General features: G+C 35.6%; 1 protein-coding gene across 2 annotated transcripts in view; it reads left to right on the top strand.

Moving 5' to 3' along the window:
* LOC137394981 (AMP deaminase 2-like) overlaps positions 1 to 24931 on the top strand; it is an 86244-nt gene that overhangs the window by 23831 nt on the left and 37482 nt on the right. The window contains exons 1-5 of one of the 2 annotated variants that reach the window (XM_068081759.1): positions 3622 to 3735; positions 6784 to 6953; positions 13185 to 13316; positions 16632 to 16797; positions 21184 to 21391. In XM_068081759.1, coding sequence (XP_067937860.1) covers positions 6847 to 6953; positions 13185 to 13316; positions 16632 to 16797; positions 21184 to 21391 — 613 coding nt within the window. In that variant the 5' untranslated portion in view covers positions 3622 to 3735; positions 6784 to 6846. Of the gene's footprint in view, positions 1 to 3621; positions 3736 to 6783; positions 6954 to 13184; positions 13317 to 16631; positions 16798 to 21183; positions 21392 to 24931 lie in introns of those variants that run through there. The other variant, XM_068081758.1, reaches the window with a different exon arrangement.

Below are 24931 nucleotides of genomic sequence, written 5' to 3'. Positions count from 1 at the left end.
ACCACTGCACCTCTCAACCACCTCTCCATATCTGAGAATAATTGTGCGCATAGTTATTACACATGATGATCTCTCACAGCACACAGGACTGCCAGCGTACTAGTAATAGGTGTTGCCACAAAATCGTGTGCTCGGCATATAAAGATGAGAACAACAATTTATGAGGAGTTTAGTTAACCTTGGTATTATCTAGTAGGCTACAGTAGACGTAATGTTACAACGTAGTCCTATAGCCTAAACTTCACTTGACATAAAAAATAATTTCACTTAACATGGAAAATATGTGTATTTCTTGCATCATATTACATAAGAAGTTCCAAATTCCGTATAACATGAAGCCTCAAGTTGGTACAAGTTCTCAAATTCAATTTGAACAACGAGAGTCCCATAGTTGGCATGAAAATTATTGTTTCTTTTGTGACTCACTTGGGGAGAAAATGATGTATCCATCGGTTTTTGACGTCATCAAGCCGTTTGCACATGCGCTCGTTCACGAAAAAGCCGCCATATTTGAAGAAAACGATTGTTATTCTTTTATTTAATAGTATTTTTGATGTTGTTTTGATACTACAATAAAAAATTGCAAACAAAAGCATCGTTTTCAAAAATTCATTGCAAAGGTTCGTGTTTTTAACGATAAAATTGTCTATAAATATGGCTGACAACGATAAAATGTCGTCACGAAAAAACGATGGATAGAGATCTCTATTATAAATACCAGTGCCCTGTCAATAAAACATGCCAGATTGTCATGTGTGCTGATAAAGCGCAGGTTATGAGTTGCTACACAATTATTCAGAAATACCTAAAGATGTCGATTGGTGCAGTTATTCGAGTGTCGGTCTACCAATATGAATGTCACGAGTTGGAGTCTCATTAAAAACAATCTTTATCCTAACTTCTAACCTTGGTCTCAGATAGACTGACAGCCAGACAACGCTTATATTATAGTAAGGATATTTTTGTTGTAGTTTATTTTAGCATATTAATTTTTTTTTCTTTACAGCATCGGTATATAAAAAAATCGATTCAAGTTGACCTTGAATGTGTGTGTTCCCCTTAATGTAAAATTACAGTAATCATGAGCCCGTAACCGAATGAACATGATAAAAAAGAAGAAGTTGTCGGTACAAACCAATAATACCACAGTTACTGAGTGGTCATTAAATTAAAAAATTGAGCCTAGTTTTTTCCTTTATGAAAAACTTAAGGGTGAGCTTGGGAAGATCTTAAAACAGATTAGGCAATTTACATGAATTTTACTGTTCACATAATATAAAAGCCCTATAATGTAAATGTTTTCGGAATGGATTATCCATGTTGTAATAGTGTCTACTGTATTGTGAAGGCTTTAGTTTTTGTTAATGTACCAAATAAACTTACAACTTCATACAGGCTTATTCCCTACCATAGCAATTTATCTGATCAATGCAAACAAAACTACAGCCATTTCAGCACACTGACCAGATTGTCATGAAATATTAATAAATATGTTTACACTTGAGAATTTCTCAGTGAATTTTTTGTGAGGACGGGTTATTATTCAAAATGCTGAAAAGATCATTGAGTGTCAAAAGTAATGGCAGAAACCCAGAGAAATTATCTAGAGTCAGCGTAAATGTAGTTCGAACTGACAGCCAGTGTAAAGGATCCCTGTGACCTTGTACTACTCCACAAAAAACCAAATCACTTTAGTGTACTATGAATTCTGGTATGTAAATCAAAAATTTGACACCACAAATTTCAAGCTTAAAAATCCATCTTCAACTTATATGGTGATCACATTGTTCAAGACACAAATTCCAGTAAAATCCATTTACAAAACCACAAATCACAATTTTATGATATGACGTATGGGGATTCATTTATAAAATAATAAAATACTAGTTATCCTACTTGACATGAGATGGATCCAACACAGAGTCCCATTCTTCACCATTCAAATTGTCATCGCTAGAATTCTCTTCTAGGATAACATGTTTTTTTTTCAATTTTAATGCTCTGCCTACAAGCCAACACTTCCGTAATCCATTTGGCCATTTGACACATCCACAATCGTCCATCCATCCTTTTTCTTGTACATGAATCACGATTGCTGACAGAAATCTGTCTTGCGGCATTCCTTTTCCATTAAAAATGTACCTATTATTAAATGTGACAGTTCCGTTCTATTGGCGAGGCGGGCCAATATGAGGGTGAAGTATTGTTTTTGTGCCTTGTGGTTTTCGCTAGAACTGTTGCATCTCGTTATTTTGCTAGTTGTTGTACGTATTGCTGACAGCACAAACAAGCATAGGCGTTTTGCTGATAAAGTTTTGGAATGGCATTTCTTCAGCTACACATCACCGCCTCTGATGCCCACTGATGTTAGCGATCAAAAGATTCAAGCCAGAGATGGCAATCGACGTATACAGCAGGTATATGTCAAAACCAGGCTTTTTAAATTAAAATTTACATTTCTACGTATACGCCGATTTTACACTGAAAATTTATGGTATAATCATACTTGCCAGGTCTCCCGGTTTGGCCGGGACCCTCCAGTTTTTAAAGTCAGTCTCCCTTTTGCACAAAATCTCCCGTTTTCCTCCAGCTTTTTCAATAAAAGTAGTGGTTTAATTTTTTACTTGTCGTTTTCCCTTTGTTTACTAGTTGTGAGCTTGCATCATCATACAAAGTTAGCAACAACGAAACAAATCGCTATTAAACAGTATGTTTGCTATAAAACTGGACTATTTAGATTTAGCAACATTTTCAATATTTATCAGTAATCGCATTCGATTTGCCGAGAGTAAGTGAAAAGGCCTGAAGCACCAAGCTAGTCAAAGTCAATGGTTGGAATGCTTGCGTAAGAAATCTTCAGATTGTATTAATTAATTATAGAATGCTGAAAAATCAAAGACTGTCAAAGTGGCGGTCAAATAGTTAAATAGATGTAGTGGACAATTAAAGGGTGGCACTCTATTTTTCAACCATTCTCCTATTAGTGAAGGAGTATAATTCTAAATAATTCTATAAATTACTTAACTTTTAAGCAAAGAATTTTTTGAAATATTCAATGAACTAGATAAAATGCAATACAACGGATCGTCTCCTTTATTCCTAGCATCGACCGAAAATAATGCAAAGGCAATTCCTAATTTCTCACTTCGTAAATACTGTCACAAAATACTGAGACAAAATCTTTTGTGATATACTATTGACTCATCAATGGAACATTGATCTGAATATACTAAGCATTCTTTTTCTAGTACTTCATGAACAAGTCTCGATTTTATGCCTCTTGGCGATAGACTCTTTGTAACATGTGTTAACACACCTTGAGCTTATCACTTGTTAGGTGTCGATCTTAGCTTCCACTAATTAAGCAGATAATTGTGAAAGTCCTTATCTGACTTTACTGAAAGATTGTTGTATTGAGGTGAACAGCTTTCTGTATTCGTTTGGCGAAAGCAAAAGCTTCTTATTTCTAATGCTTCTCATAACTGCTAGAAACCTTTGGAGGGTAGAGTTCATTGTTTAGAGACACTTGTCTTAGACACTCTTACGTGATTAGCCGGTGTCTCACGCCATCATTAGCTAGCTAGCTATAAAGCCACTGTCAATCACATCATAGCAGGTGGCTAAATATTGATCCTAATTAGAAAGACACAGGTTAGTGGATAGTTAGTGGAGAGTGTTTGTCATCGGCGGACAGAAAGGAGGTACTCAGGTACATATACGATCGCATATTGAAAGGTAACGTAAGGAATAATTATGCTAGCTGAGTATTTAGGTGTCATTGAATACTTTAAAGAAAACATGATAGACTGGATATGAACTGTATATGGAACAAGAGGTTCTATGACTATAGGCGGTCACTTCTGATTAACATCCAGCCACCGCATTACGCGGGACATCGTTTGCAGCATGCCTGCCAGCAAACCAAACGAAAGGCTGCCCACTTTTGTATGTTTGGCTCTAATGAACTTTTATAAAGGTTATCTTCAGCTCTTGGGAGTTGCACAGAATTTTAGTAGCTTTTACCAGCAAGTATCAGTATTTTTCTATCATTTGCGATTATTTTTGTTGTTTGAGGGGATCTAACTACCAGGGTATTTCCGGGTTAAAATCGACCAAACTCTATTGCCGCTAAAAAGCTCAGACCAAGCGAAAGTGCGATTATGACATCTATAATTGCAAAAATCCCGACAGAATAGAGACGCGTAACGCTGAAATTTTGAACGCAATAGCCTTATATCAACTACAGCAATAGCCTTATATCAACTAGAGCAATAGCCTTATATCAACTAGAGCAATAGCCTTATATCAACTACAGCAATAGCCTTATATCAACTACAGCAATAGCCTTATATCAACTACAGCAATAGCCTTATATCAACTAGAGCAATAGCCTTATATCAACTACAGCAATAGCCTTATATCAACTACAGCAATAGCCTTATATCAACTAGAGCAATAGCCTTATATCAACTACAGCAATAGCCTTATATCAACTACAGCAATAGCCTTATATCAACTAGAGCAATAGCCTTATATCAACTAGAGCAATAGCCTTATATCAACTACAGCAATAGCCTTATATCAACTACAGCAATAGCCTTATATCAACTAGAGCAATAGCCTTATATCAACTACAGCAATAGCCTTATATCAACTACAGCAATAGCCTTATATCAACTAGAGCAATAGCCTTATATCAACTAGAGCAATAGCCTTATATCAACTACAGCAATAGCCTTATATCAACTAGAGCAATAGCCTTATATCAACTACAGCAATAGCCTTATATCAACTAGAGCAATAGCCTTATATCAACTACAGCAATAGCCTTATATCAACTAGAGCAATAGCCTTATATCAACTACAGCAATAGCCTTATATCAACTACAGCAATAGCCTTATATCAACTAGAGCAATAGCCTTATATCAACTACAGCAATAGCCTTATATCAACTAGAGCAATAGCCTTATATCAACTACAGCAATAGCCTTATATCAACTAGAGCAATAGCCTTATATCAACTAGAGCAATAGCCTTATATCAACTACAGCAATAGCCTTATATCAACTAGAGCAATAGCCTTATATCAACTACAGCAATAGCCTTATATCAACTACAGCACTAGCCTTATATCAACTAGAGCAATAGCCTTATATCAACTACAGCAATAGCCTTATATCAACTAGAGCAATAGCCTTATATCAACTACAGCAATAGCCTTATATCAACTACAGCAACAGCCTTATATCAACTACAGCAATAGCCTTATATCAACTAGAGCAATAGCCTTATATCAACTACAGCAATAGCCTTATATCAACTACAGCACTAGCCTTATATCAACTAGAGCAATAGCCTTATATCAACTACAGCAATAGCCTTATATCAACTAGAGCAATAGCCTTATATCAACTACAGCAATAGCCTTATATCAACTACAGCAATAGCCTTATATCAACTACAGCAATAGCCTTATATCAACTACAGCAATAGCCTTATATCAACTACAGCAATAGCCTTATATCAACTACAGCAATAGCCTTATATCAACTACAGCAATAGCCTTATATCAACTACAGCAATAGCCTTATATCAACTACAGCAATAGCCTTATATCAACTACAGCAACAGCCTTATATCAACTAGAGCAATAGCCTTATATCAACTACAGCAATAGCCTTATATCAACTACAGCAACAGCCTTATATCAACTACAGCAATAGCCTTATATCAACTACAGCAATAGCCTTATATCAACTAGAGCAATAGCCTTATATCAACTACAGCAATAGCCTTATATCAACTACAGCAACAGCCTTATATCAACTAGAGCAATAGCCTTATATCAACTACAGCAATAGCCTTATATCAACTACAGCAATAGCCTTATATCAACTACAGCAATAGCCTTATATCAACTAGAGCAATAGCCTTATATCAACTACAGCAATAGCCTTATATCAACTACAGCAATAGCCTTATATCAACTACAGCAATGATAACAACAGCTAGTGACATCATTTCGCACATATTTTTCTTCTGAGCATTTTAACCGCGATCAAGTTTTGTCAATTTTAATTTTGAAATGTCCTGGGAGTCAGAGCACCTCAAAAATCAAAAACAATCGCAAATTATAGAAAAGTACCGATACTTTCTGATAAAATCTGCTAAAATTTTAGGTACAAGTTCATCCTTGAAGTGGGCTACCGTTTGGGACAGACTGGCCTATAATAACCTCATTGATATATACATATTATGCATCACTTGATAATTGTGATACTTAATATTTTGCATTACATAAAGAATATTTAAGAATATATTTTATATAAAAGAATGATGGCATATTTTTCTACAATGAAGTGGACAATTAATTTTGTGACAAAATTATTCTGTGTAACATTCATTGTCGCTAGGGCTGCTAACTAGTAGTACTAGCCTTTAGTGTTACCAACTAGCATACAAGTTAATGGTTACAGTTGAGAGAATTTGTTGCCTCTTAGCCTGAAATATGTCATGGGTCTGGAGCTTTGTTGGCGAAACTGAGCCTCAAAATCTCGGAATTTGCCTTGGATAGCATTTCAAACGATCCTGGGCCAGTGGAAATCAGTGAGAAAATAAAAAAATTACAGGATATGACAAAGATGTCATAACAAGATCACCTTATTCGCAGACTGGCATATTAATCTTTTTTGACAGATACAGAATTCATGCTAACCTCTCTAGACAGATACGAAACTCGTGCTAATCTTTGTAGACAGATATGGATTTCTTAAATTTTTCAGAAAGCAAAGAATCTCCTACGACAACTGTCAACGAATCTCATTTCTTCCGGCTCATCTGACGCCATGGATACGGCGTCGAGATTTGATAACTGCGCACCATTTGAAATCCCGGAATTCCCCATAGAGCGTATGAAACACAAGGAGCTACTGGAAGACAAGATCTATCGAAAGTAAGTTCTTACGGCTAGCATTAAGATTAACGATGTAACACATAAGCAGATATTTTAAGCTAAAGAATTTGTCATGAATTGGCTCAGTTTTGTGGATGGACTGGACTGGCCACATCCTCGCTACGTATCTAACCGTATCTTACCGTATCTAACCGTATCTTACCGTATCTAACCGTATCTTAACGTATCTTACCGTATCTTAATGTATCTTACCGTATCTAACCGTATCTTAACGTATCTTACCGTATCTTAACGTATCTTACCGTATCTTAACGTATCTAACCGTATCTTAACGTATCTAACCGTATCTTAACGTATCTTACCGTATCTTAACGTATCTTACCGTATCTTAACGTATCTTACCGTACTCATTAGGATGGTAGTTTTGGTCTCAATTAAACTAGCGCCTCACACGTGGTTTCCAATCAGACGTGGTTCCCAATCAATCGTGGTTTCCAATCAGACGTGGTTCCCAATCAGACGTGGTTACCAATCAGACGTGGTTACCAATCAGACGTGGTTTCCAATCAGACGTGGTTTCCAATCAGACGTGGTTTCCAATCAGACGTGGTTCCCAATCAGACGTGGTTTCCAATCAGACGCGGTTCCCAATCAGACGTGGTTCCTTGCATGTGTAATGGGACCACCATTTATCTCCATTGCTATACTATGTACTGTATCAACTCAGTACATTTGTCGGAATGAAGATTCTTGCAGATTTTTTTTCACAAAGAATAAATTTTATCAAGTACTTCTATTACTTGACAATTACTGTTCGATTTTAACAGTTCTTGTTAGCTAGCAACAGTATTTCTAGATTTAGTACTCATTAGGCAAAAGAATATGTAACCCTTATCTGTTACAGTTGTCACTGAGAGACAAACAAAAGAACTCAAACATAACTTTAAATAAAAAATGGAACTTTATTAATTGATTAAATAAAGTGTCTGAAATATATGAACCAGTTTCCACTCGGAAAACAATTCATTTCATGATGTGAAGGCTCACAATTTGTAACAAGCAATTTACTGCTTCTCTTTTGTCATATTAGCCGTGGTTCTACGGACTGTTCCTGCAAACCTGGTCTATGCTTGGATTCATGTTATGATTACTGTATTTCACTCTCGGCCACTACTACCTCTACTATTAACCCATTTGTTTGGTTCACTACTACCCCTACTATTAACCCGTTTGTCTGACTCACTACTACTACTATTAACCAATTGGTCTGACTCACTACTACTACTATTAACCCATTTGTCTGACTCACTACTACCCTTCCTACTAACCAATTTGTCTGACTCACTACTACCCTTATTACTAACCAATTTGTCTGACTGTTCCTGCAAAATATATTTATCTGGCTCTGATTCTTCTTCTGACTTATTACTAGTTTGCCCAGGAGTGATCCAACTATCCAACTTGGCCAAGTGGCCCGAGCCACTAGTTATGAAAATCCTTCATGGTAGAAGCTGCTCTTAAATTGTAAATGAGTTTCGACACTGACCTAGTGGCCATTAGCATTCCATACAACAATAATTCAGCATCAGTGTTGTCTATTGGTTGGTATTCTAATGGCATTTGGTGACTAGGTTAATTCTCAGTGCAGTGATATAAAGGAATAGGTGAGGACCGGAGTTTCCATCTTCTCTAGTATTTAAAAACAGAGATCTCTAATCTAAGCTATAATCTCTACAGCTCCTTCTAAATGTACATATTGAGTACCCATACATGTTGCATGGATGCTGGTCTCCGTGATACGACAGGCTATTCAGTTTTTTCCTGTATGATTGTTTTGCATAGAACAGACGAGTGTCTGTCTGGAGCACTGACTGACACTTGACAGTTAAATGACACACAGTTGAAAGTGATGAGCTTATACCCCCTCACAGCGGCGAGGAGTTGTTTTTCGGACACTTAAGTCTATTGGAAGTATCTTGTAAGCCGCTGTGAGCACTGAAAAACATGTTTACACCAAATTTTCCTTTGATGTAGCATCAACAGGCATGTGCTCTTTATTAGTCTTGTTAGAATTTAAGTGTCCAACAATGGGACATGAGGTTTTTAGGTTGGCAATGTCTTTCATTTCAGACTTTCACTAACATCTGTCGCCTCACTGAAAAACAACGACTATACGTTCTATATTATTATTTGTCAGTGGCTGGCACATTTACATTTGAGGTTATTGATGAAATTCTGACTAACACGTATTTGGAAACATATAGTCATATACAGTAGATGTTAAAGTTGATCAAAGCTCCTATTGCGTGCCCATTAAAGCGATTGCAAAGCTGTAAGTTTCATTATAAAATTTTCTTTTTATTGTGTTGCTGAGCATCATGGCTAGAGTCAGACATCTGCCTATGCCATAGGCCCATAGGTGATGTGTACTAATAGTGTAGATAAGTGGAGTAGTTATCAATTCGCTAGACAGCAGAGCTCAACCTCATTTATTTGGACTAAAGCTTCTGAAATTTAGACTATAAAAGGCTTAGTTATCATACTTGAACAACTGGTTTAACAAATACCCATCAAAAGCGGCTAGTTTTTATAGAGTTTATATGTGGGAACTTGACCGAAATCTAATTGAATAATGATTTATCAACTAAAAAGGGCCCCCTTCGCCTTGAGTGTCTAGATTTTCACAACATTGTTTGTTAAACTCATAAGTGGAATGGGTAGACGTTGGTTACATTTGTAAGTTATTAGCTACAGGCATCAAACGTTTATGTCTCTGTAAATATAGCTCATGATACTAGCTTTGAATACAATGCTATTTTAGTACTATAAGATAACTTTTTACTTGAAAAATTTCCAACAGGTAGTCTGCACTCTTTAGATATAATCCTTTGTTCTTTTCTTTTTATGCACCTTTTAAATTAATAAGTTTCTAATGCTTTAAACAAAAATTTTTAACCGGTACACAATTTTATCCGATAAGTACCTGCTGGACTTGAAAGCTGTGGCTCAACTTGAAGAGTCGAAATAACTTATTTTGTTCAGCTCAACATTTAGCTCTACACTGCTTTGACATCTTCGTCTAATTTATTTGTATTATCATGTAATAAATGTTTCATAGTCTAGGTGTACTATATCATATAATTCTGTTATACACATAAGACTCAACATTTGATGGATTTTATTGATCTTTTGATAAATTAGGCTTGGCTAATGCAGCGTTTAAAATTTGGAAGAGACCTCATGATAGTGTCAGCCATTAGATAGAGACTGGCATGTTGGGATTGCATGGCTTAGAGACGGTATGTTCATGTGTCTTGCACTAATTTTCAATTAAAACGTTGACATCATTAGCAACTGCTGATGAGGCAGATGTACCCTAGGACACTTATATTTCGCTAGTATTTAGTTTTGTGAGTAGCTCACAGAGTAAAATTTCGAAGCAACTTAATTTCGCAGCTCTGATGAGTGCGAAAATATAGTGATGTGAAAATAAATGCAGTGGAACAAACATAATTAGATTCCTCAGATTCAGTTCACTGATAAAAAAAATTTCAATTTGCGACTAGTTTGTAATTGTGAACCGCAGGTAGAATGGTGTGGGCAAGGTCGATAATGCAATTTGATCGCTTGCTGCCATTTGTTTCTTGGACTATCAACAGGCCCGTTTTCACTGGGGCAGCCGGCCGGCTGAGCCGCCCCAACTTTTTGGGAATTTTTTACGGTAAGTACAGTCCAACTCGAATAACTCGCCCTCAGATGAAATGTAACATTTCATCTCAAACACAAGGTCAATTCAAACGGATTTGTTTGGTCAGTTCCAACGCAATGATAAATTGCTTCAGATAACTCGACCTCACCATCATTTATTCGAAAAGTTATTTGCCCAATGGCCATGGACGCGGTTTTTATCGCTGTAGAATATCACTTCATTCCAAGCCATAGAGACAAACATCAACTTCTAGTAGTTCTTAGGCATCATTATTATCATCATCAGAGGCAAAATATTTTTGTTAACGACTTTTATAAAGGTTTGCAGAAGATTAGCTTTTATCAAACACCTGCTTGGCCATGTCCTATCGAAAGCGTAAAAGCCTCCGAATGAACTTAAAATAAAATCTGCAAAATTGATCTTTGTTAAAACACTCAAAAGGAAAAGATGTCTTTTTTCTGAGCGTTTTAACTGCGGTCATGTTTTGCCTATTTTAATTTAAAAACGTCTCGTCAGTCACATCACTTAAAACAAAACAAATCTCAAAAAATTACAAGTTATTGAAGAGGTGTCAGTAGTGAATCCAAACCTTTCCAGAGCCATGCTGCTTGTGTAGTACTGCGAGTGTCAGTGCATGTGTCTTATTTTCTTTTAACACACGGTGCTCACTGCATTGATTGATGTCCCCAACAAACGATAACGCTACTAATGCATGTGCATTGACATCAAATTCCTATCATTATAAATCATTCCTAATGGGAAAATAATCATAATTAATTGCAAAATAATGTGATAAATTTTGACAGTCAAATTATTTTGTTGGTTTATATTTTAACGATGCTATAGTGGTCATTAAAAACGTTAAAATAAATGGCGTTATAAAATTCCATTATACAGTATCAATGAACAAAGCTATTTAGTTTCGCTTTTTCGCTCGTTTGTTATGATAGTTTAGTTTCGCACATGAAACTTTCGCGAGAGGATTACACCGCGAAAACGCGAAAGTTAGATGCCGCGAATACATAAGTGTTCTAGGGTAGGTGGATACCATAGCCTAATATACAATTGTATGTATCAGGCTTATTTGATGAATAGGAATGGGTAGCTTTTGGTGCTAGCCAGCAGTCTCCCAGCATGAAAATTGAGCTCTTCGCTTCTCCATTAGAAGCAGTGTCTCTCTATCATGTCTCTAAGCAAGTTTGATTCATGTACACGCAGAAGCTACTAGCATATTCCGAAGGAATGTTGGTGATTTGTGTACACATTAAACAGCAAGATGAAAAATGTTTCCAAAAGATTTGCTTTCATCAGTAAGAGTATAAAAATCTGTCACTAAGCAAAGCGCATACTGGAAACGCTTTATCATAGTCTTTGCATTAGGTTGTATATTCGGGTTCCTCGGTCACATCTGTAGGCATGTTTTTAAACCCATCTACGCCATGCCAGTTGATATTTCTGATGTTTTCTCATGCAGTTAAAAAATATAGAATGAAATCTATGACAGCAGTGCTATTATTCTGTATGCAGACTGGCGTGGCTGAGCCTGCATTGCCCAGTTCACAAATGCATGGATCTTCGACGAAACCTCGAATGAAACGAAAATTAGCCTTGTCTGGGCAGTCATAATCATTAAATTTCTCTGACCATTTCGTCAGATTCACCTCAGTCCATGATAAGACATGCCATATTCTTCCATTTATATATAGTGGCTATAGCAAAGAGCATGTATAGTGGCTATAGCAAAGAACATGTATAGTGGCTATAGTAAAGAACATGTATAGTGGCTATAGTAAAGAACATGTATAGTGGCTATAGCAAAGAACATGTATAGTGGTTATAGCAAAGAGCATATATAGTGGCTATAGTAAAGAACATGTATAGTGGCTATAGCAAAGAACATGTATAGTGGTTATAGCAAAGAACATGTATAGTGGCTATAATAAAGAACATGTATAGTGGCTATAGTAAAGAACATGTATAGTGGCTATAGCAAAGAACATGTATAGTGGCTATAGTAAAGAACATGTATAGCGGCTATAGCAAAGATTTAATGGAAAAACTAGAATTCCAAAAATGGGTTACTACTAAACATAACCATAAATAACTTCAAAAAGGAAAGGTAACATTGCAAAGTGTCAGCGATGAGTAACTACGGAAATCACTCCGTCACTTATTAGCTCGCGAACCTAAATTTATTTTAGCATAATAGTGAATTAGAACTTATGAACTTTTGTTACACGATGCTCTCTCGACCATCTTGAGCCCCATCTGCAATTGTCTCTAAAGGAATGACAACTCCATCCAAAGTTATATTCGATGCATTGGAAATGTACTAAAAGCCAAAAATTAAAAAAAACAATCAATTACCAGACTATTTCAGAAGCTTCTAAACTTACCACACATAGGATGATAAGAGAATAAGTTATACCCACTCCTGCCCATTCCTGGTGACACTGATCATACAAATTGAAGACCTTGGAATTCCTGTTGCTATTGAGTATTTTTACCATTCAATATTTTTACCATTCAATATTTTTACCATTGAGTTTTTGACATTTTAGAAAAGGCAGTCTCTCTCTGCCTAGCCAGGATGCCATCCCCGCCCTACGTGATTCAATGTCTGTATCTGATTGTGCTTGGGAGAATGGCAATGATGCTCCAAAGCTTACCAATGGACGGAAACGCGCTCTTAGGTGAGATGCTGCAGCTGGCTCGCATTGACCTGTGACCAGCCCCTAGAGGGAGAAGTCATCTCTTTGTATTTTTTTTGCATTCTTTGAGGAGGTCCCCATTTTCTAAGGATTTTGTGAACTATTTTGTGAACATGCATTTTACTTCACGAAAATCAGTAATACAGTTATTTTACATTTTCATGACCAACTGCTTATTGTTGGCAATAATGTTGGCAGGTAATTGTCTCTGTAAACAGTTGAATTAGGACAGCATTCTATGTCTGAACTTGTTCGAATATATTTTATATTTTAGAAATGTAAGTCAAATGGTAGCAGCTTAATATCATTTTGATATTAATGAGAAGAAAAAGTTTACATTTGTCAGTAGGTCTTGACTTGGTAACATGTTCGCTTGAGTTTTTAGTGTGGTTTCTCCTTTGTACTGATAATAAGTACAAGTTTATTTATTCATGACTACGCTGAAAAGTATACGATTTTTATGCTAGTTACAACATGATGTATATAGCAGTCAAAAATAACAGTAACAAGAACCAGATGATGACAATTGACCTAGTATTAAAATAATGTTTATAAAATAACTAGATGAATGATTGTTGTAGCACGGGTAATAAATAAAAAAGATTTGCCGATGAAAGTTTCCTTTCAATCAGCATATACAACATCTAGCATTATAACTTCTAAATGAAGGTGTTTGTTTATTTTTATGAATTGTATTTATTTCTGTGTATTTCATACTGTATTAGCTGTAGTGCCTACTGCAGCTCTATACTGATTGCAAGAGTCTTGCTGGTCATACGAGTTTATTAAGCACATTGCTTCTGGTCAACGATTCTAGCATAATGCTGGCTGAAACGCTTAGCGTGAAGCCATGAAAGATTGGCATGTGTAATGAGTATGTACACAATTCATTCCATGGTATGGCCAGTTGTGCGGTATAGTGTATCGGATAAATGCCTGTCTTCGGAACTAGAGGTTCCAAGTTTAAATCCAGAGCATAGCGGTTTTTCATTCCTAAAACTTAGTTGCTATAACTAAACACGCGGATAGACAAACACACACTGACACTTATATATATATATAGATGAAATTGTGAGATCTCAACTGGTAATAAATGGTAATGAAATGATAACCTTATATCTGAAATCGATAACCTTTTTCAGAAAACGCGTATGGAAGCTTTCGTAACTAATCCCTTCGTTTTAAATATTTAAAACCTTGTAGTTTGCACCAGATTTCACCCATTTAATATTTACTATCCCATAAACACATTTACTTACATCTTTAAAAGCATAAAGATTCTGTTCACATTAGCATAGTAGACAAATATTTTGTAATATTATGTGTTATGTTATTAGCGATATAGGCACAAAATGTACGGGAATAAATAAATATATACTAGAAATTCCCTGTCATACAGCCCATGACCAAAGTGATATTGGAAAAAAAGGGTACTGATATTTGAGAAATGCAATATTAGCAGTCAAATGGCACTGCAGTGCAATAGGAGAACTGCAATGGTAGCTGCAATGTTAGCTGTAATGTATTGGGTGTTATTATGTACAACAAACAGCAATAATGAAAGGAAAAGATTATATGTTTATATCTTTCCCCCTGCAATAGGAGAAATTCAATATTAGAAGTAAAATGCACTGATATTATTAGAATAACCAATATTATTAATATAGTAATACAGTAATAATAGAAAACGAATGCACAATTTTGTTTACATTTCAAAACGTCATAGCAACCAATATCAAGAAGTTGTGATATTTATCTAGATTTTTAGAAAGTCTATTTAACAAAATTATTTAGAAAAAATAATAACACTAACATATTGCCGAACATCGGTCACTATATACTTCGATCTTGTAAATTCGAATGACTATTCTTATAATTAAATCTTATAAAATCAAATAATTATTCTTATAATTAAACATCGTAATAATCTTATAAGAACCATTAGAAAAATATCATTGTTATTTCCTTTACTTTCACTGCTTTGGACATCAGTTGGAATACCAAAGTACTCATAAGTGTCCAAAATTTCAGTTACTTTGAAATCAGCAAAAAAAAACGATTACTTTTCAGTGCTTCTACGTTAGTTACAGAAACCTTTGGCAATTTGCCAATGCTATAGACTGGTGAAATGGGCATGTTTTTCTCATGAAATGCGCACAACTTAATGGTTCTACTCTCTGTCTCACAGCCTTCTTGGCGTTTCGTTGGCCGGTCTTAATTTTGATTAAAAAAGGCTTGTCAAAGTTTTAATAGTGATTTTAGGCCAAATTTATCTATTTATGTATAATCCGATCAGATGGGTAAGGTTTAGGATATTGTCTACAAATTTCAAAGACTTGGTAACGTATTTAAATAGGTTTATATGTGTTTTTTATCGTTATTATACTTAAACGACTCCATTGAAAAATGGTTAAATTTGTTGATGAGATTTCGGTATAAGGGTTTGCGACGGCCGTTGATGAATAATTTTCTTGAGTTGTGTGCACACATATGTATTTATCATAAATCTCCCGAACAATCGCTTCACTCGTGTTCGGTCGTATGATTAATAGATACACTAGTGTTATATTTTATCATCAAGCCCAAAATTCTAATCCCATTCATTAGCCTTCTTATCAGGAAAAATTCATTAAAAAAGGCTGTTCCCCAACTCTACAGTCATTAAAAAAGCTGTATAGTAAAATTGGTTTGTTTCGACGTTCCTCATTGTTTATTACCAGTTTTTCTTGGTTGCGTTAAGAGCTCATGAAAATGATGCTTTTATGTTAAGGGGTGTGTAAACCTTCGATATCAATTAAATTGATTCTCTTTCACTTTTTCTAGGTTTATGCTGCCACGAAAGAGTGTTGTATATGTCTAAAATGAAGCAAAAATATATCTATACTATAATAAAAGCGGTTAGCCATTGTTAGAGCGTGGAATAAAATATTGCTTTCATGAGACTCCAACTCGTGACATTAAGATTGGTAGACTGACATTCCAAGACCTGCACCAATCGACCGCCTTTAGGTGTTTCTGAATAATTGTGCAGTTACTTATTCTCTGTGTTTATCGGTGATGATCTCACACGACGCACTAGACTGCCAGAGTGTTAGTACATAATATAGATAACTCTTTAGATAGATAATAATAGTAGATAATATAGATAACTCTTTCTAACGTTTTATGTTGTATGGAATTTCTACGTAATACGAAGCGAAAACTTTATACAAATCTTTTACATTGTATGGACTTTAGGGAAAAGAGAAACTTATGCCATAGGGGTGTCTACTCTACCTTATTTATGATATTTTGTAGCCTGGAAGAAGAAATGGATTTAGATCCCAACTCCGCCTGCGTCGACTCTTCTTCCTCGTGCAGCCTTGACCAGGATTCCGCACGACGCATCAGTGAGATCAGTGAGATAAAACGACGCAATTTGGACTTTCAGCGAGTTGCGATCAGTGGTGAAGACCACAGTGGGGTGAGCGCTTAAACCTTAGGGTTGTGAATTGTTAGAGCTGCACTGCACTGCATCGTTGCAATGCAGTACGTAGTGACTTTGCAATGCATTACAACTTCTAATGCGCAGTAGACATTTACTGCTACTGTGACTGCTCCTACTGCAAGTTACCCACTGTGATTCACTGTGATTCACTGTAAGTTTACTTCCATAACACATTACCTGAAGCCCAGCAACTCATTCTTACTGTGAAAGTGCATTCATCAAAACTTGAAACTGCATGTGTACTGCAACTGCAAAGTTAAAAGTATAAAGTTGGTACTGCATTGTATTGTATCTGACAATCATGTACTGCATTGTATTGTATCTGACAATCATGTACTGCATCGTATTGTATCTGACAATCATGTACTGCATCATATTGTATCTGACAATCATGTACTGCATCATATTGTATCTGACAATCATGTACTGCATTGTATCGTATCTGACAATCATGTACTGCATTGTATTGTATCTGACAATCATGTACTGCATCGTATTGTATCTGACAATCATGTACTGCATCATATTGTATCTGACAATCATGTACTGCATCGTATTGTATCTGACAATCATGTACTGCATCATATTGTATCTGACAATCATGTACTGCATTGTATTGTATCTGGCAATCATGTACTGCATTGTATTGTATCTGACAATCATGTACTGCATCGTATTGTATCTGGCAATAATGTACTGCATCGTATTGTATCTGGCAATCATGTACTGCATTGTATTGTATCTGGCAATCAGTACTGCATCGTATTGTATCTGACAATCATGTACTGCATTGTATTGTATCTGACAATCATGTACTGCATTGTATTGTGTCTGACAATCATGTACTGCATTGTATTGTATCTGATAATCATGTACTGCATTGTATTGTATCTGATAATCATGTACTGCATCGTGTTGTATCTGATAATCATGTACTGCATCGTATTGTATCTGACAATCATGTACTGCATTGTATTGTATCTGACAATCATGTACTGCATTGTATTGTATCTGACAATCATGTACTACATTGTATTGTATATGACAATCGTGTACTGCATTGTACTGTACCTGACAATCATGTACTGCATCGTATTGTATCTGACAATCATGTACTGCATTTCATTGTATCTGACAATCATGTACTGCATTTTATTGTATCTGACAATCATGTACTGCATCGTATTGTATCTGACAATCATGTACTGCATTGTATTGTATCTGACAATCATGTACTGCATTGTATTGTATCTGACAATCATGTACTGCATTGTATTGTATCTGACAATCATGTACTGCATTGTATTGTATCTGACAATCATGTACTGCATTGTATTGTATCTGACAATCATGTACTGCATCGTATTGTATCTGACAATCATGTACTGCATCGTATTGTATCTGACAATCATGTACTGCATTGTACAACATTGTCAGATGTTATGTTTAGCAAGCTCATGAACTTGTGCTCTAACTCCCACATCATTTTGAAATAGGCAGGAATGATGATAACTCTGATGATAACTCTTATCATCATTCCAATCGATGAAATTGGGGTCTTTGTATTTCCATTGACTTCATTATCTGATTTCATAATGAGAGCCTATTATGTATTAAAACCTTGATAGGTTCTCGTTTTAGCCATATATACAACATGCTAATTGTGATCAATTTGTCTGTGCGCTCATACACAAGTTTGAGCAGTATGTACATCTTACGCTTGTGTTGTGGTTGCAAGCAAGTTAACTCGATACAGTTATACCTCTTGTTATACCTCGACATACAAGCTTAATGCATTTTGTTACTGAGTTCTGTTACTGAACTCTTATGTCAATTTACTCTCATCTCATCTCAAGACGCTACTTCCTATATAGAATAACTAAATAAACATTAACCCGTTACCATTCTATGCAATAAATCACATAAAACAGGATATAACGGTGGAAAAAAGTGTTTTAAATTATTGTAATTCAGCACCTGCTAACGAAGTAACAATTACCTATTAAGTTGTTGAAATGGCAATAAAATGTAACATTATGTAATGTACACTACTGTACGTTTCAACCTTGGAGACAGGCGTAGTGGCTAATGGTGGTCTCAGAAAGGCTTTACATTAACGTCTTCGGTACACTAGACTTTTGTGACGCTACGTAACAGAAACTTTGAATTTAATTTAAATGAATTTAGCTTACTAAACACACTTGATATTGCGCTTTTAATTTTTGTTTATCCGTTTCCAGTTTGGTGATTTTTGCCGCGTGTTCGCTATAACTTTTAGCCAGCGTTTTTAAAAACGTTTTTTTCCTACTGATTCGAGTGAAAAGAACGAGCAATGTTGTTATCAAAAGCGGCCTCTGACATACTTGGCCTTATAGTAACCATCGAGAACTGCATCGCATGCCCCATCTCATAGATTACTCGTATCTCTTGGAGGAAACTTGCTTAAAATTCTGCTTATATCTCGATTCACTCGTATGTCGAGGTATAACTGTGCTTAATTCTGTGATGAGTTTTATGAAAATGTGCCCTGCATGCCTGTACAGTGTAATCCAAAAGTTCCAATTGCATTTAGCACTATGAAATGTGCACTATCAAATGTGCACTATCAACACTTGCACAGCATCTAGCACTGCACACTGTGCAATAGATAATACCTCCACTGCACCAATACTGGAGTAATAGGGAAAATCTGCAAACTGCATAAAGTATAGATGGCAATTTGATGAGCCATAAAGACGATAAGTATTAAGTGTGCAGCTTCAATGTCATGACTAGCTGCACTTTTCAATTTCATACAAATTTGGCCTGGACTTCTGTCTCTTTATTGTGTTTTGGTGATATAGCTTTCTTTGGGTGTAAAACAATAAATTTAGGTGAATGGAGTGTCCTGGGAACCACATATAACTATAAATTTCAATCCAGGCTATTTGAACTGAATGATCAGCTGTTCAGATACAATTTTAGACGTGCTGGAGTTGTTGCATTTATGAAAAAGTTGCCTTTATGTTCACAGAATGTTTATCACTAGAAACGAGGCTTTGATTGACATTTGGCATCTACACAGTGGCAGTCGCCTGCCCTCCATATAAATGCGATAAATATATATTTTTTCAGTATGTAGATCACTCCCATGGTAATGTCAATCAATATTGAGAATTATTCAGTACAGATAATATATACCATAACTTATGTATATTGTACTTATATATAGTATGTGTATTATAGTGTAGAGGATTTACATGCGTTATGAGTATATAATGGACAACGCATCTATATGGTGTAACGTCTAGATTAGGTGTCTGCAACCTTTTCCACTCAAAGAGCCATGTGGACCCGTTTTCTGCAGAAAAGAATGCAGTGGGAGCCACCAACCCCCTTTGATATTTTAAATGGAAAAATATATAAATACTACATGTAACGTTTTTGTTTAGCTTTTAATGCTTTTTATACCATAAAACAAAAAGGTGTGGCGTGTATAATAATTTAGTTGCTGAGAAAAAGAATTACACTTTTGCAAAGAACAATAAAATAGCTAATAATGACTTGATCGTAATATGAAAATATTATGTTGTTTTTAAGGTTAGTTTCAAGAAAAAATTGCGACTTCATTTTTAATTCGGTCCTTCTTTTAGCAAAACGCCGAACCTAAATTCTAACTGCAGCAAATGTCATTCGTGCAGTAATTTTTGCTCAAATTAGCCTTACGCATCAGTTTCAGAATGGGCTTTTTTCTCTCATCTTCCTCTGGATATTTTTTACCAAAGGCTGCGTGTTTATTTCGAAAGTGTCCTGCCACATTTGACATTTTGTTTGCAAATTTTCTATTACATATTAAGCAAACTGGTGAACCAGTCTCATCAGCAGTGAAAGCAAACGAATCAGCCCACGTAGAATTAAATGTTTTATTTTCCTCTGTCACTTTTCTTTCTTTAGTATTCTCCATAGTTTGCCTACCTGTAGTAAAAAAATCGAGAAGTGTCGTGCCGGCTGGTGCAATTTTGGCGGTTTTATTGGCGCATAAATAATGACGCATAACAAGCGACAATGTTTGATTTATCACGATAATTAAAATTGTGTAAATTATATTACAAAATCTAGTAATAAAACTTCTATATTTTTATGAATTACTCAGCATATGGTAAAAAAAGGAAACAAAATCCAAAGTCGGAGGAAGCCGCTGTGAGGGGATGAAAAAGCTGCATGCGGCTCTGGAGCCACGGGTTGCTGATCCCTGGTCTAGATGCTAGCGTATATGATAATGCCAATTGATGTTAAATATTATATAAGAACCTTGTACAGATCAGATACCCGGATATGGATGGTCTTCACTTATACCCAATTCAGATAAGCTCCTTCTCACAGGTGCCTCTCGAAGAGCTGAAAAGATTCGCGGAGCAAATTGTGAAAGGTCTGATGCTACGACAGCGCTACATGAAAGCATCACTTCAAGAGTTCCACCATCCAACAGCTAAGCTGCTCTCTCGGGTCAGCGATGCCGGCGTGTGTAATATATTTGATGAAGAGGACAAGCAGGCTGAAGACAATATTCTTAAAAAGAAATCAATTGCAGGTTTGTTTTAGTTTTTTATCCCAATTTGGTTTTAACAAGTTGAGATATTGACTTGCCTAGGGAGTTGCCTGCCCCTGGCTCACAGCCAAAACTGACTTTTTATCTGCAATAAAAGAGGAGTGATGAGCGTGGATCCATTTCAAGCCGAGTTTAGATAACGCAATGATACTATCGAATAATATGCTTTAAATCTGCAAATTGATAAGTTATATAATCATAGTAATCTATCAAATACTACAAATATATATTCAAGAACAAGTGACATAAACAAACCATGTTTATGCTACATGCAGAAACAAAAACAAAAAACGTTTTTGAAATAAAAATATTAGCATCATTTGCTCAGCCAGTTGTCATCTGATCGGTGCTTTTATTTCAACCCATTTCATGTTCTGGCTGTTCAGTACCTTCCACAATGTCTTCTGACCTTGCTGTCAAAGTTTTAACGAAAAAACGTAAAGCTTTGGAGTTAGAAAATAGACTTCAATACGAACAGCAACCATGAAATAATTCATTACTAATGATGTAATCGAGTTATTTTAGTACCATTTGGTTGACACTCTTTTACTGATCACTTGCTATTATGAGGTCACTTACAAGGTCGTAAAGATCAAAGGATGGCCAAGTGGCCAAATTTAATTTTTTTTTAACTAATTCAACATTAAACTTACTATTTAGTAAAAACTCTCACACTAAACTTAAACTTTACAATTCAACAATCGACTAAGTTACACATTAACTGGAAGTTGTAAACATTGAACTTTCTGCATGCCTAGGACACAGACTCAACAAATGCTCAATTTGAAATTGCTGATATGAGTAAAGTAACGACCACTCACCGTTATCTCATCTCTTACAAGCTGAAGGATAAGCTGCCATTTACGGTTTTGATTACTTCAAATATTTGACTTATTTGTGGTTCCTGTCAATCTTGCTTGTGGTAGAATCAGAAGAGGATACAGATGACTCTGGTAAGGATGACTGCTGCCGTAACTAGACGTCAGTAGTTTCAGGTCATGAATTAACCCTTCCAAATGATTGGTGTGGAGTGTACTCACCGCTTTCACCTGGAGTTATGTATTAGTTGTTTATGTAGGATTCATGAGGTTTCTTTCACCTGGAGTTATGTATTAGTTGTCCATATTATAGGATTCATGAGGTTTCTTTCACCTGGAGTTATGTATTAGTTGTCCATATTATAGGATTCATGAGGTTTCTTTCACCTGGAGTTATGTATTGGTTGTCCATATTATAGGATTCATGAGGTTTCTTTCACCTGGAGTTATGTATTAGTTGTCTATATTATAGGATTCATGAGGTTTCTTTCACCTGGAGTTATGTATTAGTTGTCCATATTATAGGATTCATGAGGTTTCTTGCACCTGGAGTTATGTATTAGTTGTCTATATTATAGAATTCATGAGGTTTCTTGCACCTGGAGTTATGTATTAGTTGTCTATATTATAGGATTCATGAGGTTTCTTTCACCTGGAGTTATGTATTAGTTGTCCATATTATAGGATTCATGAGGTTTCTTGCACCTGGAGTTATGTATTAGTTGTCTATATTATAGAATTCATGAGGTTTCTTGCACCTGGAGTTATGTATTAGTTGTCTATATTATAGGATTCATGAGGTTTCTTTCACCTGGAGTTATGTATTAGTTGTCTATATTATAGGATTCATGAGGTTTCTTTCACCTGGAGTTATGTATTAGTTGTCCATATTATAGGATTCATGAGGTTTCTTTCACCTGGAGTTATGTATTGGTTGTCCATATTATAGGATTCATGAGGTTTCTTTCACCTGGAGTTATGTATTGGTTGTCCATATTATAGGATTCATGAGGTTTCTTTCACCTGGAGTTATGTATTAGTTGTCTATATTATAGGATTCATGAGGTTTCTTTCACCTGGAGTTATGTATTAGTTGTCCATATTATAGGATTCATGAGGTTTCTTGCACCTGGAGTTATGTATTAGTTGTCCGTATTATAGAATTCATGAGGTTTCTTTCACCTGGAGTTATGTATTAGTTGTCTATATTATAGGATTCATGAGGTTTCTTTCACCTGGAGTTATGTATTAGTTGTCTATATTATAGGATTCATGAAGTTTCTTTCACCTGGAGTTATGTATTAGTTGTCCATATTATAGAATTCATGAGGTTTCTTTCACCTGGAGCTACGTATTAATTGTTTATATTATAGGATTCATGAGGTTTCTTGCACCTGGAGTTATGTATTAGTTGTCTATATTATAGGATTCATGAGGTTTCTTGCACCTGGAGTTATGTATTAGTTGTCCATATTATAGAATTCATGAGGTTTCTTTCACCTGGAGTTAAGTATTAGTTTCTTTCATTCTTTTCTTTAGTTCATCTTTAACAGTACAAAGTACACGCCATAAGTACATGTGAAGGTGGAGATATCAGTCATTTGGCCAACTCGTGGTTTTTGTGTAGATTATGTGCCTGAATAAACTCTTTTGTTGAAGCAACAGAATACAATATTAATTTTTTTAACTGACTACAGTAAAGCCTCTACATGCCATTTATAAACTGACTACAGTAAAGCCTCTACATGCTATTTATAAACTGACTACGGTAAAGCCTCTACATGCCATTTATAAACTGACTACAGTAAAGCCTCAACATGCCATTTATATACTGACTACAGTAAAGCCTCTACATGCCATTTATAAATTGGCTACAGTAAAGCCTCTACATGCCATTTATAAACTGACTACAGCAAAGCCTCTACATTCCATTTATTAACTGACTACAGTAAAGCCTCTACAAACCATTTATTAACTGACTACAGTAAAGCTTCTAGTTGTGATCATTCGTCAGCTTACTACCGGGAAGCCTCTGATAATGGTTATTCATCAACTAATTACTGTAAAGCCGCTACTTATGATTATTCTAACATAATTATTAACCTATTCACACACTGCATAAAATCCTAGCAAATATTAGTTTCTAGTTTCTAGTCCTAGCAAATACTAGTTTTGCCGGAATAAATTTCGGCGTATGACATTAAAAACTTTCCTAGTTTGGAGGCGCAAATGAAAAATGGTATGCAGAGACATTAAAATGTAGAGTTGGTAAAAAATAAGTCAAGTTAATAGGCTTAGTTTAAACTTCACATAATCTAAGTTAGAATGAATTATCACCTCTACTTTAGAACCTATGTATCTATATGTCTACAATTCTGTTCATTTAGCTCTCAGTGTCTATAAGTCTATACTTCTGTTCACTCAGCTCTCAGTGTCTATAAGTCTACACTTTTTTTCACTCAGCTCTCAGTGTCTATAATTCTACACTTCTGTTCACTCAGCTCTCAGTGTCTATATGTCTACACTTCTGTTCACTCAGCTCTCAGTGTCTATAAGTCTACACTTCTGGTCACTCAGCTCTCAGTGTCTATAAGTCTACACTTCTGGTCACTTATCTTTCAGTGTCTATAAGTCTACACTTCTGTTCACTCAGCTCTCAGTGTCTATATGTCTACACTTCTGGTCACTCAGCTCTCAGTGTCTA

This window comes from Watersipora subatra, chromosome 4, assembly GCF_963576615.1.
Source record: "Watersipora subatra chromosome 4, tzWatSuba1.1, whole genome shotgun sequence".
In the NCBI taxonomy this organism is placed as follows: Eukaryota; Metazoa; Bryozoa; class Gymnolaemata; order Cheilostomatida; family Watersiporidae; genus Watersipora; species Watersipora subatra.
Note: the sequence above shows the minus strand (reverse complement) of the source record. Positions and strands in the feature narration are given on the sequence as shown.